This window comes from Nipponia nippon, unplaced genomic scaffold (genome assembly GCF_047370975.1).
Source record: "Nipponia nippon isolate SJK-2023a ecotype South Korea unplaced genomic scaffold, ASM4737097v1 scaffold_9, whole genome shotgun sequence".
Lineage (NCBI taxonomy): Eukaryota > Metazoa > Chordata > Aves > Pelecaniformes > Threskiornithidae > Nipponia > Nipponia nippon.
In genome coordinates, this window is record NW_028262413.1 from 24,236,265 (window position 1) to 24,253,339 (window position 17,075).

Sequence of the window (17,075 nt, forward strand, 5' to 3'; positions counted from 1 at the left end):
AAATTTGTTTTGGCTATGGTCTTGTCTACCGTCCATGAATATTTGTGCCAGTAAAAACAGATTTGGAAGCTGTGTGTCCAGAGTTTAAATTGACAAGCACGTGCATTCATGCTGGAATGACATGGACACTTGTTTCTTTGGAGATGTAAGCAACACAGTGTGATGGACCTGCTTTGTCACAACCAACCATTTTGCAAGTGGCTTTTCTGATTCCATGGAGTTGAGTTATTTTGTTTTTAATAAAAAATAGGGTGCTTCAAAATGGTAATTGAACTCCAGGAAGCTGCATTTCATTCAGGGATATTATGGAAGCAATAAAAGGAGGTTTAAAAAAATCAGCAGTTTTCTGAAGATCATTTGCTCAGCTCTACTATTAATATTGTTTTGTTTGCCAGACTATGATCAAAAACATTTGGCAGTAAAGTGAGCCAGTGAAGTTGAGCTGTCATCTAAGTACATACAGAAAAACTGTTCTCTTGGCATGGAAAACAGACTGTTTACAGAAATAATAAACATGCCCTCTAAAATTGTGTTCCTTCTCTCTAAAATCATGGAAGGTCACAAGACTTTGACCCTACAGAAGGAGCATAACACTTCATGAGACTTCTGTCAAAGCACATGATAAAAAATAAATACACTGTAATAAAGAAGTGTCAGTCTGATGACTCAAATGTGCCTTCCTAACGTATTCTGTCTCCTTTCTTTAAGATGTGGTATGCGTACTGCCACACAAAGGAAGCCCATCTGGAGGGGATATCAAATCAATCCATTTTCTTGACGCATCAGTTGATGTAATTAACTTTTGTTTCATCTCCCAAGAAAACCGTGTAAACAATAAAACGTGTCAAAGTAAAATACAATTTATTGAAAAGTGTAATTTGCAAAAGGCCTTATGGTGCTTCAGCTGCTGGATAGAGCCCCAGATGCTGAGTATCCATGAGGAAAAAGAGACTTGTCCGGCCAAGACTTCTTGTTTTTTCTGAGCCCTGACGATACATGAGCAAGCTCTGGGTAAGGGAGGGGTAGTGGCTAGCTACCTCAGCAGCTGTCTACAGCTGGAGGAGGAGTGTGCTCACCGCTATTGCCAACACACCCGGCAGGCAGTAGTTGCACCTTCTGTTAGCTCTTCAGGATTTCCAGGTTTACTCTTTATCTGGGTTCCTCTGTCCTCCCCCGTGAAGCTGTTTGTTTAAATGCTGCTGTGTAAACTCCAGGCATGGGAGTGAGAAATATCACTCATTCTAGAAAGCCTAAGTGAAACAATGCAGCTTCCCAGTGTCACTGGAGCATCTTCAGTGGGGACCCTCAGCCAACTGTTTCTGGTGCTCTTTGTTGCAGAGCAGTGACTGACAGCAAGGTTGTGGTTATACTGGCCATAAACTAAAACAGTTGCAGGTGTTGCTCTGCAAAACTTTGGGGCAGTCTAGCATCAGGTAGTATTTACATATGAGACCTGAGATGAGGGAACAACAAGACCTTTTCACTTGATAAATACTACTCTTCAGCTGCCTGCAAGTACAAGTCTGTTTCTAAGCCTGATTGTACCATAATATCTCTGACTGGGGCCTGCTTATCACAAAAGGCTGTTGCTGCTAAGGGAGAAAGATGAGTATACACAAAAGACAGTATTTGAGTTATAGGAGGACAGTTTATTTGAGTTACAGGCTGCACAACACGAGAATCTCCATTGACTACACAGGGAAGCAAGGAAAACCAGTGTTAATAGGTAAATCTTTGTTAATAGATCCCTTCTTTCCTCCCCTAATTACTTGCACAGCTATTTCTTTATGTTCTTCCCAGCCGCCTCTGCTAGTGTTCGCTCACGTGCTGCCCGCTACTTACACAGACACAGCAAAGGGGCTTTGAACTCACCGGCTCAGGTACAGTAGCCATTGCTCTACTTACCTGCGGCAGCGTGGAGTTCAGCATGGACTGCAAATCCGGGAGAGGGGTGGGGTAAGCATTAAGCCTAGGCCTGCCTTGAGCTCCACACTGTCACAAGTATACTGCTGTCTAATTGAGCTAGGTTATTAAAAAGACAATCAAGCTGCAGCTCCATTTTTGAGGGCAGTTCAGACTTGTAGTCAATGCTGCTGGACTACCTGTGGATTTTATGGACAAACCTTACTCAGTGTCATAAAACCATTCACCCGTCCTCTGGCCTCCCTGTAGTTCAGAGGAAGCAGAAGTGTTTCCCCACTGCCTTCCTCAGCTACCATGGTTTTCCTCTCACATACAGCACAAAACCAGTCATATGATCCCTGTTTTGGAACTCCACCAGTATAGCTTATACATGTGCAGAACATAAAAGATATTTAAATTTATAAAGCTTGAGCTCTCAGCTTGCTGAGGGTAAGTGTGCAAGTATTTGGCTTTGGGTCTGTCTTCCCCCCCCCCCCCCCAGCCCCACAAAATGGTTTAATCCAGAAAAAAAAAGAAGGAAAAAAAAATCTTCATTTGCTGGTAGTTTAGATTCTGTTTAGTTATAACTCACAACCTCAAAACATAAGAATTAAGTTTAAGACTTCATAAATTATACAACACACAGCATATACTATTGTAATCTGTACTGCACATAATCTATATGAAGTATTAACACCAATGTCTAAACTAAATATAAAGTCACTATAGGCAATCTTAAACCTCAGCTGTACAGTTTTTCTGAACTATTTTGGCTATAGATGTGATTTTTCACCCCTCTACCCTCATATGGTATTAATTCAATTGTTTTATGTGTTACACATGCATAAAAACTAGAAGGGATTTCCTTAAACAACAAACATTGAGGATAAAAAGGTTGGTGTTTATAAAAATGTCAAACTCAAAGACTCTTCCATAACTTGTTAGAGGATTGCTATCATTTAAGGCTCAATAGCGAGTCATTCAAGAAGTCCTCCAGAGAGAAAAGCTAATCCTGAGTTTCCACTCGTGAGTTACTACTCTGATCCCTCAGCAGCGCATGAGCAGCAAGCATGCTGAAAGAAGACCAGAGAAATTTGGACGTAGCTAAAAAGATCTGAAAAGGATGATTCAATTCTACAGCACGTAGCTCTTGATCACTCTCATGTTTGGTTTGTCCATAGAAGCTCAGTATGAAGCAAATCTGAGTACGCTGCAGTTGCCATTCATGCAATGGTCTGTTGCTGCAAGGTGTTGAAAGATAAACTTCTCTGTTCTCTTCTGTAGGCAGGCTGGCAGGGTGGCAAATGAGTAATGATTCAAAGACATACGGTTGTTGTACGTCTCTGCCGTTTATCTGCAGGTCTGAGACTGTGCTGGGAGGCAATGCTCAATCACAAGATAAGGTGGGAGAGCTTTCAAAGTTGTTGGGTACAATCCCAGCAGTGATCGACCAGCTTCCTCCCTTGTAATTGAATAAAAAAGCAGCAACCAGCATAGCTGGAGCGTATGGTGTGGGTCTAGGAGAAAGGAGGTTTATGTAGGAGCTTCAGAACAATGCAAGACTTGGGAAACTGCTATCTCAGTTAAAAATGTGATGTCTGGGAATGCCTGTTGTACAGAGATCTCAAAGAGCCTTCTGAGGCAGAATGTTTCAGTAGGAGTTAGGAGGACCAAAATTACTTGTCATGGTTGATGGGGGGGGTGGGATTGGAAAGCCAATGCTGTGGTAATACTGTCTGGAGCTTCCCAGAGGTGAGGCAATGTGCGGTTCTTAGGTAAGAAAGAGGGAGCAGAAGCGGGGTCTGGCATGGGGTTGAGGAGATGCTCCCATGTACTTCTCTGCATCCTGTTTTCTGCACAGCTGAAACATCAGCTCTCAGCCTCAGAGAACACCGAGGTCTGTAGAGCCAAGCAGGAGTTTTGTTGCTGAGAAGGGATGTGCGGGTACATACACGCTGTTTTGCAAAGGCTGTCGATGATCTGCAAGAGCCAATGTCTGAACTGTTGGATGTACAGATATATTGGTATTGCCAGTTACATACAAAAACTTCTCGGAAAGAATGATTCTTATTATTTACTGTCATTGCTAAAATTGCAGCTTTTGTGTGTTCATGTTGCCATTCCTTGAAATATGTTAAGTAGAACTTTCCCTTTTTGAACAAAAATCTTGGGATATTAATGTCTTAATCAAAAAAAAGCCTTTTGCTAGAACTTTGTTTGGGATGTGAAGGGTTATAATAAGCGTGATTTGCAGCTGATTCTTCTGAGTAAGATGAGAGCCTGATTCCCTTATTAAAACTAATGGAAAGATTTGTGTTAATAGTGTTGTACTGTTGAATCTGTCTTTAATGTTAAAGTGTTTGCACTTTTTTCCTGTTTACTTTGGTGTTCAGCACTATCGTATGAGTACAAGCACCAGGCACTTGGGAGGCATTAGGTTGATCTGGCTCTCAGTGAGAAGTGCACCAAATCTGTAAAAACAGCGGTAGAAAGGGAGACAAAACGGTCTGTCCCCACCTACCACTGCCCTGCTGTGTGGCTTTGGGGCCCAACCATCGCCTCCTGGCATTTCTGTGTTTGCTTTACTGGCAACATGGTGTTGCTTTAAGTTTGCTCTTCCATGAATCTCCCCCTGTTACACAGGCTAATATTTAGTAATTAAAGGCTAAGCTATTCCCTCTTTCTCTTTTTCTCTGTACTAATGTATGAGCCAGCAGTGTGCCCAGGTGTCCAAGAAGGCCAATGGCATCCTGGCTTGTATCAGAAATAGTGTGGCCAGCAGGACTAGGAAAGTGATCGTCCCCCCTGTACTCGGCGCTGGTGAGGCTGCACCTCGAATACTGTGTTTGGGCCCCTTACTACAAGAAGGACCTTGAGGTGCTGCAGCGTGTCCAAAGAAGAGCAACGAAGCTGGTGAAGGGTCTTATGAGCACAAGTCTTATGAGGAGCGGCTGAGGGAACTGGGGTTGTTCAGCCTGGAGAAAAGGATGCCCAGGGGAGACCTTATCGCTCTCTGCCACTACCTGAAAGGAGGTTGTAGCGAGGTGGGTGTCGGTGTCTGCTGCCAAGTAGCAAGCGGTAGGACAAGAGGAAACGGCCTGAAGTTGTGCCAGGAGAGGTTTAGACTGAATATTAGGAAAAATTTCTTCACCGAAAGGGTTGTCAAGCATTGCAACAGGCTGCCCAGGGAAGTGCTTGAGTCCCCGTCCCTGGAGGTATTTCAAAGATGGGTAGACGTGGTGCTTAGGGACATGGTTTAGTGGTGGACTTGGCAGTGCTAGGCTAACAGTTGGTCTCGATGATCTTAAAGGTCTTTTCCCACCTAAACGATTCTGTGATTCTAATATTCTTTCTATTCTACAGCTTCCGTTTGGGGACGTTTTAATTACAATCTGAGTAATGGTTCTCAACTTGGGTTTAACATGAAAACAGTCAACCGGCGGCCAGCCATCTCCCCCGCTCTCTCCAGCTCCCCGATTCCGCGGCTGTCGGGGCGAGGATGCGGTGGGAACAGGGACACCTGAGCACATCGCACTCGAAGCCTCCTAAGAGTGGCGGAATTGCCCCCGTCGGGGGCCCGGTGCAGGAGCCGGTGCTGCCGGCGGTCCCGGGCGCGGCCGGTCCCGCTGCCGGCAGAGGGCACCCGCGGCCCGGCCACCACCGCTCCCTCCGCGCCCGCCCTTCCCTGCGGGCTAAGCCGCCTCTCGCAGGCTTTACACTCGCCCTGAGCAGGTTTCAGAGAAAGCCGGCGGGGCTGGGCTGTGCAGAGGTGTGTGGTGGCTGCTCTACGGCGGGAGAGACTGAAGAGAAAGAGCGGGGAAGAGCCATTGAGTAAGGCAAGAAGGGTACAGAGCCACATTAAATCGATCCATGTGTAGTTCAGGCAGATAACAGCGGGTTATTGGAATTTTGTGTGAGAGTCCAAAAATTTGCAAGTGTCATAATACATGTATGGAAAGCAAAATTGTTTAAACTTCTTAAGCAGTCATGGCCATATATGGGTTTGAAATTCTGTTCCTGACAGAATAGAAATTTGCCATATCAGATGTAAGAAATGCAGTGTAGGCAATGTAAAAATCGGTTCTCATTTCGCCTGAAGTAGATAGCACATCTCCTTCTGGTGACTTCAGTGTAAGCAAGGTTTTCCCAAATAGACAGAAATTACCTGCTGCAGCATCAGGGGCCTTAAATCCTTCTGGGAATCCCAGTCCACTTGTGCAAGGAGAATATAAGACCTAAAACACGCTCTAGGTTTTGCCTGAGAAAGGCCTGTAGCGTCAGACTGGAAATCAGAAACCAAATTAAGAATGCGCAGGATCTTCATGCAGGTTGGCTTACAGCATTGAGGGGTGGTTTTGGCCAGGACACTTGCACTCTGGGGAGATAGGGAGCTCGCTGCAGTAGGAAATGGCATGAAAAATACTCCATAAGCCCATGTATGTGCACCTGCAAACCAGTGCTGCCGGCTTCCTGCCATCTCTTGTGAAAACTAAGTTCCCTTAAACACAGATCCCCCTCCCATTGAACCAGGCACACAACTGCCACCAGTGTCAGCTGGTTCAGAGCCAAACCTTGTTTTCAGTTTGGTTAAATTTAGCACATCGGCATGAGGCACCCGGGTTCTGTCATGGGCCAGGGCTCCCCACTCAGATGAAGATGAGGAGAGCGAGCCCCTGCCTGGTCGTCTGTGTCCCTCCTGCCTGTGGCCTGAGCACATTTAACCTCTATTAAATATTTTAACCTTGTCTACTGATTTATGAGCAAGACTCCTTCAACAAGTTATGTTTTTAAGGATCCACTGAATCTCAGCCAAGCTATGGAGATTAAAACAGGTAAAGACTCTTAGGAATGTAAACAGCATACAGAAATCCTAATCCACATAGCACAATTTTATTCAAAAAATAAATTATTCTAGCTTGTGGTGGTAAATCATACTCAGTTTCTGAGTGTCTGATGTCTGGGAACCCATGCATCTTTAATTGCCTTCTGTTATTAACACTCCTGGCAGGTAACACTTGCCCGATTTGCCTCAGTCCACAGGAGTTGATGTTTCCATGATGGCAGGTTTCAGCCGCACCAGATCAGTTGGCCTGTCAGGTGGAATATCTGCAGCAGTCTACACTGCAAAGGGAAACTTCTAAAAATAGAAGCCATTTAGGAGATTTCAGACACCTGGTTGTTCATTTATAGAACATTTTTTGTAAGTATTTTTGATTGGTGTGATTTTCTTTTTGGTGAGCCTGGGCTGCAGACCCTTCTCCTGTGCCAGGGCCATTAATTTCTATAGGACTGAGAAGAGATTCTCTTCCTAATCCCTATTGTAGGGGAACTTCAATGTTTTTGTACCCGTATTTTAAAACAAGATACACATACAAATCAAAAGTGTGTTTAAGAAATAAACTAATAGAAAGGAATCCTTCATCACTTAATTAATTTATATTGTTTGGCATTTAATGAAAGCTATTTTATGTAACTGGCTCTCTAGTTTAGGGGGTTTTAACTCGCTGTAGTGGTGCTTGTGAGAGACTAGGAAGTCAGCTTTAATATGATTTTAATATGTATAAAACATCTTATTATTTTTTAAATAAAACGTTTCAATTAGCCATTATTGTATTAAGTGACTTAAACATCTCCCTGCTGATCTATAAACCCAAACCATCCAGATCTGACATAGTATTTGAGAACTAGGAACCAAAACTGACTGGAGGCTAACCATAAAACTGAAGAATGTAGGGATTTAATTCTGTTTCTTCACTTCACTTTTAAAAACTGAAGGCCCCAGCTCTGCACAGATGTAGTCATTAACTTAATTTTATGAACTATAAACAGTCCTATTCCAGTCAGTCAACTGTGTATACAGTGAAAAAGCTAAGCACACACTGAAGTGTTTACAGCACAGGGGCTAATGTGAGATCATTAAGGGCATCCTTAATTTTGCAACAGATGCAGGGGTTGCTTGAATTTCAACTAATACAAAAGTGATAAGGGCAATTCATCGTTTCCTGTCTGAAGCATCTAGAAATGGATAGTACAGCCATAGGTGCTGTTTCAGATTGTGTGTAATTATTTATGGAACTAATGCACCTATGTTTAAATTATATATCTCTCATATACTTACATATCTCTCATATATAACTTACATATCTCTAATATACCTTTTTATATATCTTCTGTCATTTGCAAAACATGTTTGTTACCTGCAGTTTCACATGCGCGGCTCCACATCCGTAACTCTGGTTGTAGCTATGGTGTGCAAGATCAGTTTTGATGTCAAACCCCGGACTGGGGGATTTATGCTGACCACTGACTGGAGTCCAAGGCCTGTGCGCACCATCACACCCCTTTTTGGTAGCAGCTCTGGGTGGAGAAAGACGGTTATGTATGCTGTCAACAAGGGAGAGTATAATTGCACTCATCTGTTAGCTGGGACACTGTTTTTGGGGCTGCAGCCACTGCGCTTTTGGCAGTGCTGGTTAAGGAGCCTCTGAACCTACAGATCTCTTCATAACTAGAAATCAGTTCACAGACGATAGGCTGTCACAAGAAATACTGTTCAGCCTGAAATCTAATCACGTTTGTGGCTAGTTACTGGTTTGTATTTCCAAACATTGTATCCCTTGTCTGTGAACTAGGGAAAAAATAAAACTAATAAATAAATAAATTTTTAAAATCCTATATGTAAAAAAAAGGGGGGGGGGGGCTTTCACAGTGTGTCTTACTCACTTGCTTGTTCTCTTTTGGTGTTCTGCAAAATGAAAGGATGCCAGGGAAAAGGTGTTACAGTCGAATGGATGGGTACAGGGTTGCACATGATGGAGGAGGGTAACGCTCAGGTGTGTGTTGTCCCCAGCGCTGGTGGTAGGGAGGGAGACTGCATGTATGGGGAGCTTCTGATGTTGCGGGCTATTCTACTGGATATAAATGAAATTTATTCAGACAATAGCAGTTTTAGGGATGGTTTCCTTATGCTTGTAAAGCTCTGGAAGAAACGGGGGACACCTCGTTTGTGAGAGCTGTTGGAGTGTGTGTAGCAGGGAGGACGAGTGATGTACCTCGTATGGCAGGCAAACACAGGGGCTGGGGGTGCAGTTCCCCGCAGCCCTTGCTCAAACCTAATTGCATCCTCTAAACGTGACTTTCAAAGATAATTAAACAATCAAACTGTCTGATGAGGCCAGGTGTTTGCAGAAAATCGTTTTAAGAGGGATACGTGTTTAAATGCTGATGAAGCTTTACTCAGCCATTAAACATAATGTATTACTCAGGACTGAGCTATTCCCTCAGCCCTAATGCTCCTTCCCAATTAGCCTGTGATGTCACGTTTTCCACTCTCTCCGTACCACTTTGTGGATTTCCTGGATATTAAGTGCCATGAGAAGTGAGCGAGTCGGAGATTGCTGTGACTAATTCACCTCCTCGGACACCCTGCAGCCGTGGGAAGGGCAGGGGCTGCGGGGATGATGTTCCCGCAATGGCATGAGGGTCACCCCCACTTTCCCGGGTACCCCCCAGCCGGGGCGGGGGGGCTCCGGGGACCGGCCCTCCCCGGCTGCCGCTGCCTGCGGCGGCCCTGGGCTTCGCCCCGGCGGTGGGCACCGCGGGGTGGGGATGGGGGCATCTTATTAGATTTTTTTAAAAGGTGATGTTAGGAAAACAGAGAACTCCCCGGGTTTAAAATGCACCGAGAGCTTTGATACAAAAACCACTCGTTAATTCATCTAAACGTCGGTGCAGGGCGGGGTGCGCGGTTTGGGGGAGCAGCGCTGCGGGGCGGCACCGCCAGCCCCACCCCGCCCGCCTCGGCCAGCGGGGACCCTCCTGCTCCTGAGCAAGCCCAGCATTCGATTTGGCAGCCCTTAGCTACGCTCTGTCCGTGCAAAGAGCCCGACGGAGGTCCCGAGCCTTAACCGGGAGCGGTGCCCCGTTTAACTGCAGCGCTTTGGTTTTTGATCGCACCAGCGTGGGGTTCGTTTGCTGCCCTTTTTATGTCAAATGTTTTCCCGCTTGGGATGTTTCCTGCAGGATCCAGGAGGCAAAGAGTTTAAATTTGATTATTTTTCGCGTTGCAGTTGTTCGAGTTGGGAGAATATCGTGAGAACTTAACTGAGGGGCTGGGGATGTTCAAAATTCGGCAAAACGCTTTTTCCCGTCAAAACGGTGATTAATCAGAGAAGCAAAAGTACTCTTACCCCAGTGGAGAATTTTAAATCACAGGGTGAACTTGTTTCCTTCGTCATAGCAAAATTCATACTCGTTGAACTCTCATCCTTTTCTGAGTTGCCCGACCAAAATAGAGACATCTGAAGTGTAAAAATAAGCAAAAAAAGCCTTTAAAAATGCGTTCCACTTTTGTATAAAATGAAGATTAGAACAGCCTCTGAATGGGATAGATGTATTGGCAGTTTCTGAAACTAGTTACATACATTTGTATAAAATTATTTTAAAAAAGGTATCTCTAGAAATAGTCTATGTTTCTAACAGTTATGTAAAGTCTGTCCCTAGTGCAAGCAAAAAAAACCCCACTCATTAAATGAGGAGCATTTTTGCAGAGAAAGGTGATTCCTTTCTTGTAGCTGGGAAAGAAAGTGTATAAAATCTGGGGCCTGCAGCTTCTTCATCCAGTTCCTCCCTAAAGCCCCCCGTATTTTGCACAACTTCCACTCTGAAATGATGCTATTTACCAAAGAGTGGTTGGGTGAGTTGCTCAGGATTGTATCTACCGAACAGATTGATGCAAAATAAGAGTGTGGATTTAGGTGCGCTGTTAAAAGCCAGTCAGTTTCAGGCATTGTAAGAGTCACAATTTTAAAAAATATTGACTGATGTACTTTTAGCTGTAGGATTTGCTTTGCAACGATTTTGGATTGTTGACTGTGAGTGCAGCCAGATGGTGAAGCTCATCCTTCCTTTCTTACAGTGCAGCATCAAAATCTTACAATAGGGAGTGTTTTCCATAAACGTTATTTTTTTTTTTTTTTTTTACAAACTGGGGGGCGGTAGGCCTGCTCCCAGGGTGGGTTTCTGATGTGCGATTCTCAGGCCGGCCGTGCCTGCCTGGCTGCGGCTGCTCACATCATCAGATGTTTCACAAAGTATATAAAACCTTATATTATCAAAGGTAATTCCGTATGCTGGGAAATGACACCAGTTCTGCACTGCGCTGAACCTAACCTGCTCAGAGATAGGGATAGTGGGGCTAAGTATTTTCAATTATTCATGCGGTTTGTCTTATTTTGAAGAAAAAAAAAAAAGTCAAGGTGTGTGCTTTGAGGGGAGGAGTTGGGAATTTATTTTATGCGTGCTGTTTGTTTATGAATGTGCTGGTCTCGGAGGTGAGGTTGTTTAAACAATGTGGATTGTTTAAACGATGTGGATTTTTCTGCTCGCTTGAATGTGACCCAAATTCTTCTCACTTTACTCATAATAATAATTCTTGTTATTTATTACAATAGCTCCAAAGGCCTCTTTTGCCTTGGCCGTTAGAAATCAGTACCTTGGCATAAAAATACCTTGTGATCTAAATAGAGAAGATGGACAAAAGATAGGCAGACAAAAAGCCATGTAAAGAAACAGGAAGGGGTTTTTATTCTGATTTTTGGGGCGCCGTTAACCTCGGTTAGGGCTCCCCGGAGCCCTGGGCAGGTGTGCACAAGGAGCTGCTGCCCAAGAGATTTCCAGGAGGGAATGGGGTGCAGGCACCCGGCTCGGCCCTGGGGCCACGCAGCATCGCGGGTGGGCTCAGCGCTGCCGGTCCCTGCCGCTGCCCCACGGCCGTGTCCGCAGGGACCGGGAGGGGACCGCTGGCACCTGAGTACGGCCACCTTGTTCTGTTTCACTAACTCGTTGGCGGTCCAAACGCGAAGGGTGATGTCTGAATAAATGACAGCCCTCCAACAGAAGTCAGGACAGCGGGAGGAGCGGGGAGGGTTAATGAGGTGTTTTTCAGCTCGTTACTGTTTCACAGAGCAAGAGGAATAATTTTAAGCCGAAGAAACGCGGAGAAAACGGAAAAATCCGTGCGGAACTGCTCCGTACAAGTGGCAGTAAACATACGGAGCAGGTTTTCTGGGAAGGCAGTGGAAGTATAGCACATAAATTAATTCAAGAAACACCCCGGTTTTGTCGAACGCAATGGTTGAGCAGTACGGTGAAACGACAGGACAGTAGGATTTAAATAACGCTACCACGAGCGAGCAGCTCGGCCTCGTGTCTGCGATAGTTCCTTAAACGCCTCCACCTACCCCTTCCGTCACGATTTAATTAAAAATACCGGCTCGGGCGCCCCCATACCCCCAAGGTCCCAGCAGCCAGGACCTGTGCATCTCCCGCCGGCTGCAAAGGCCACCCCGAGGTTCCTCGCTGCCTTTGCGGGTCCCCCCACGCGTGTTGCCAGACGGGGACCGCGGTGCGGAGCCCGGCGAGAAGCGCCGGAGCTGGGACAGCTCCCGCCGGCGGCTCCGCAGCCCCCGCGGCCCCCGGCCAGCCCCGGGAAAACGTGCCAAAATCCCTTTTTTTGGTCAAAAACCATCAAGACAGAGGCTGAGTTCCCCTTCCCCCGGGGCTGAGTCCGACGCTCGTCCTTCTGCGTGAGCCAGCTCCGTCGCAGAGGCAGCGGCTGGGCTGAGTCCGTGGGATACCTCTCGTGGAAATCATCAACTCGCCGTCCCGCGTGTCCAGTGCCGCTCCCACCGTGGGGAGGGGGCCGACCCCAGCCAAAAGCCATCCCACGGCCGTCGTCTGCCGCGGGCACCCCGCCGAAATCATCCCCCCTCTAATCCGTCGGTACCTACATTTTCTGCTGGGGATTATGAGCGTTGGGACTCTCGCACGTAAATCTTGCACGAAATACGTCAGTAATGAATAGGAATGGCTCATTAATTATCTGCTGCCTTGCGTGACACGGGCTAAAGGGGAATTAAACGAATCCCGTTGTACCGAGGAAAAATATTCGTGAAAGCGCTTTAAAAGTCGACGGAAACTGTCCGCTTCGTGCTGTGTTTTGTTTCGTTCCCTGACCAGCTCCTTCTAGTTGCTTACAGCGATTTGGGGCATCGGGCCGGGCCCCCTCGATCGGCAGCCCCGAGCTCAGACCGGCAGTGCGGCCCCCGCCTCCCGGCCTCCCCGTCTCCCCTTGGCCACCCCACCCGGGCCGCCCCGAGGGCTCCCAGCAGCCGGCGGTGCCGCGGCCCTTCCCCGCCCAGGGCCGACGTGCGGGTCCGCAGCCGGGACCGCGGGGCTGGTTCCCCCGAGGGGAGCCGGCCCTGGGGGCGAGAGGACCGGGCAGGTGGCGGGGCGGTCCCCGCGGGTGGCTCCGTCTGTCCCCCACTCCAGCCGGGCGCTCCCCGGAGCTGCGGTTCCCCTGCCAGCCCCGGGGATGGGAACGGGGACAGGGCTGGGGCTGGCGACGGGGACGGGAACGGGGCTGGGGACGGGAATGGTGATGGGGACGGGGATGGGGACGGGAATGGGGATGGGAATGGGGATGGGGTTGGGGATGGGGTTGGGGACGGGGCCGTGTCTGGGGATGGGGCCGGGGCTGCGCTCCGAAGATGCCAGCGCTTGTTTGGGTGTCTGCTCTCCCTCAGCGGGCAGAAAGGCTAATTTGCTTTATATGGCAGGGGATCAAATGCTCTGCTGTAACCTCTCGCTTCCAGGTACTCGCCCGCCCCGGCCCCTTCCTTCCTCCGCAGCCCCTCCCGCGCCCTCCCCCGCAGCGCTGACAGCCCCGCCGGGCTCGGCGCTATAATAGGCCGCTGCCCGCCGTCCCGGGGCGGAGAGAGGCTCCCCGGTGCCGCGCCCCGTGTGCATGCGGCGCTGACGGCTTCGGCCCGCCGCGCTCCTCAGGCCGGTCCCGGGCCACTGGCGCTGGGGGGGCCGCGCCGGGCCCGGCCCGCAGGGGCAGGGGCAGGGTAAGGGGCGGCGGGGCGATGGGCAGAGCCCCCCCGGGACGCCCCGCTGCCCGGCTGCCAGCAGCGCCGGCCGGGAGGCTGCGCTAGGGCGGCCCGGCGCCCCCCTCGCGGGCGGCGGCGAGGATGCAGCACCCGCTGGAGCTGGGGGCCGGGCACTACTTCCCGGCCGAAGCCTTCCCCGACCACCGCTCGCACCGTTACCGCAGCTTCATGATCGAGGAGATCCTCACCGACCCCCCGGAGGCCAAGGGGGCCGCGCCGGCCGGGGAGCTGCTCAAGTTCGGGGTGCAGGCGCTGCTCTCCGCCCGGCCCTACCACAACCACCTCGGTACGTCCCGGGGGGGGAACACGGGGGACCCCCCGAGCCCCGAAGGCTCCCGCGGCTCGGGGGGGAGCGGGGCGGCGAGGCGGGAAGGCATCTCCCGCTGATGCACCCGAGCGCGTTGTAGAGCCGATCCCCTTGAAGAAAACCTCGTGAATTTTACCTGAAAAATAGCAGCCGGGCTCTGCCGGCCGTGAGCATCCCCTCGCTGTGCCGCGAGAGGTTCCCAGCCTGGAGCCTGGCGAATATTTTGGGCCTAAAATGAAGAAAGCGGCTTTAGGGCTCCGACGCCGCTTGCACAGAACGGCCATTGAATTGCACGGGGAGATCGTTGTTGTTGGTAGGTTTTTTTCGTGGTTTTGGATGAGGTGTGGATTGCTGGAGCCTACGCAGTGGGGTGTATATCTGTACGGCTGCAAGAGGCGGCACGGTGCTCTGCGGACACGGATTAAGCTGGAAACCCTACATATACATATGATATGTATTATTTTATATTTATATTTATTTAACGAGAGACCCAGCTCTATCCAGTCTGATATAGTATTTAGGACAAATGCAGTGTATTCACGACATAGTTTTGTGGGTTTTTTTAACGCCAGTATTTAATGTATTTTAAACGCCAGCGTTTAATGTGATTGCGAAAGCTTTCATTTCCCAAGCCATCTTAGTCTGCGGAGTCGTCGCTGTTTATCGGTAGAAACGAACAGAACAGGAGGATCCCAATTTCTTGTTTTCCTTTTAAAAGAGAAAGAGGAAAGCGCCAAATCCCACATCAAGGGAGCAACATATATATGGGAATCTCTGGAAATTAGTATTATTTTCAAGATGCATAGAACTATTTGAAATAGTGGACCAGATAAAAAGGCTCTTTAAAGCCCTGGTGGCACAGCTCCCGCCAGGTTCAGCGGGAGCAGGATCAGGCCCTGGAAGGGAGTGAGACATGTATTCGCTTCAAAAACACAATTTCAGCTTAGACCGAGGAGGGGGAGGCCGCAGAGGCCCCCCTAAAAGTCCGTTTCTCGCCACCGGGCTTGCTCCGGAGCCTCCCTGGCCCTGCACGGCCAGAGCAGAGCCCTGGATGTTGCCGCGTTTTGGGACCAGCGCTGGTAAAATCGGGGACTGCGGTTCACTGCGGGGACTGCGGAGAGTGATATAAATTGTTTCCCGGTGGAAAATGTCCTGAAAACTCTTGGGAGGGAAACCCGGGATGGTGCCCGGACCCCCGTCGCCCGCCGGGGCGCAGCCGGCTGCAGCAGGCCCGGCTGCTGTTGGGTGGCACTGGAGGGGAACGCTTTTCGTTTGATTTAAACTTATTTCCACTTGTAAACCCCGGAAGTAATTCCGTAATTAGCAACTGCTCGTTGAAGGGTAAAATGTGACCCTGTACCGCGGAGGCGGCGGAGCCGGGGGCACCCGGGCAGGGCCGGCCCCGACCCCCGCCCCGGGGATGCCCGCACCCCGAGGGGCTCCGCTCCGCCTCGCTGCGTCGTTGCCGAGAAAGGAGGAGAAGGGTCGGGGGGTTCTTGCAGGGTCTGATCCCCGGGGAAACCGAGGCACCCTGCAGCCCCGGGGGTCCCCGGGGGCCGGGCCCGGCGCTGCCCGGCCCTGACGGCCCCTCTCTCCCGCAGCGGTGCTGAAGGCGGAGCCGGCCGCCGTGTTCAAGTTCCCGCTGGCTCCCTTGGGCTGCTCCGGGCTGGGCTCGGCGCTGCTGGCCGCCGGCTCGGGGCTGCAGGGCGGCTCCGCCTCGCCCCATCTCCCGCTGGAGCTGCACCTCCGCGGCAAGCTGGAGCCGGGCCCCCCGGAGCCGGGCAGCAAGGCCAAGAAGGGGCGCCGCAGCCGCACCGTCTTCACCGAACTGCAGCTCATGGGGCTGGAGAAGCGCTTCGAGAAGCAGAAATACCTCTCCACGCCCGACAGGTAGGCGATGCCGGACTTTTTCGGACCGGGGACGGGATGGGACGGGACGGGACGGGGGCTCATTTTTCCTGCAAAAGGAGCAAAGCTGCCAGCCGAGACGAAAGCTACCGGGGCTCACTGCCTCTTTCTCGCCCGCAGAATAGACCTGGCCGAATCGCTGGGGCTCAGCCAGCTCCAGGTGAAAACCTGGTACCAGAACAGGCGGATGAAATGGAAGAAAATAGTAAGTGCCCGAGTCCGACCCTTCTGCGCGTCGCACCGTACTGGGTCCGCGCCCCGCCGGGGTACCGACCGCTGCCACGCGGGCACGTCCTTCTGCATGCCGGCCCTGGCCAAATAATAATAATAATAATAATAATATAAAAAAAAATGCATATGCCCTCGGTCTTTAAGGCCAGCATCGCCTGGGCCCCCGCCGGACCCCCGCGTCCCGAGCAGCTCGGCCCCACGGGTGCGGAGGGCGATGGGCGCGGGTCGGAAGGAGACGTCGCGGTGCCGAAGTCCGGGGGTAGAGGGAGGTTCCTCCCGCCCCGTGCTGAGGGCAGCACGGTTTTAGCGGGGTGCCCCCTTCCTCTGCCCCCTTCCCGCCTCGCAGGTGTTGCAGGGGGGCGGCCTGGAGTCCCCCACCAAGCCCAAGGGCCGCCCCAAGAAGAACTCCATTCCCAGCAGCGAGCAGCTCTCGGAACAGGAGCGAGCCCGGGACGCCGAGAAGCCCCCCGAGAGCCTGGGCTCGCCGGCCGAGGTCAGTCAGGAGGAGTGAGGCTGCCCGCCCGGCCCCGCCGCCCCCGGCCCCGGCCGCCCCTTCGGGGCGCTGCCCGCCGAGCCCGCCGCTGGCCCCGCACCTCCCCGCGGCGGCCCGGGGGGAAGAGGACGGGGAACAGCACGGTTAGTGGTTACGGTCGTCTTCGGTCTCCGGTGAATTGAGCGTTTTGCTGGGTCGCGTCCCCATCTCCCCCCCGCGCCGCGCCCAGCCGCTCCTCTCCGCGCCCGCGGAGCGCTGCGCCATGGCCGCCCGTCCTGTGCGA

At 50.7% G+C, this 17,075-nt stretch overlaps 1 protein-coding gene across 1 annotated transcript; it reads left to right on the forward strand.

Annotated features, from left to right (window-relative positions):
* Positions 1-13,934: 13,934 nt before the first annotated feature.
* BARX1 (BARX homeobox 1) lies at positions 13,935-16,810 on the forward strand. Its single transcript, XM_087744718.1, has 4 exons — positions 13,935-14,139; positions 15,762-16,050; positions 16,189-16,273; positions 16,646-16,810. Exons 1-4 carry the CDS (start codon positions 13,935-13,937, stop codon positions 16,808-16,810), a joined length of 744 nt encoding a protein of 247 aa, XP_087600844.1.
* Positions 16,811-17,075: the final 265 nt, after the last annotated feature.

Coding starts and splice junctions, on each gene's coding strand:
- BARX1 (XM_087744718.1), top strand. CDS start 13,935: ATGCAGCACCCGCTGGAGCTGGGGGCCGGGCACTACTTCCCGGCCGAA. Junction 16,051..16,188: donor TACCTCTCCACGCCCGACAG/GTAGGCGATGCC, acceptor TCTCGCCCGCAG/AATAGACCTGGCCGAATCGC. Junction 16,274..16,645: donor GGATGAAATGGAAGAAAATA/GTAAGTGCCCGA, acceptor CCCGCCTCGCAG/GTGTTGCAGGGGGGCGGCCT.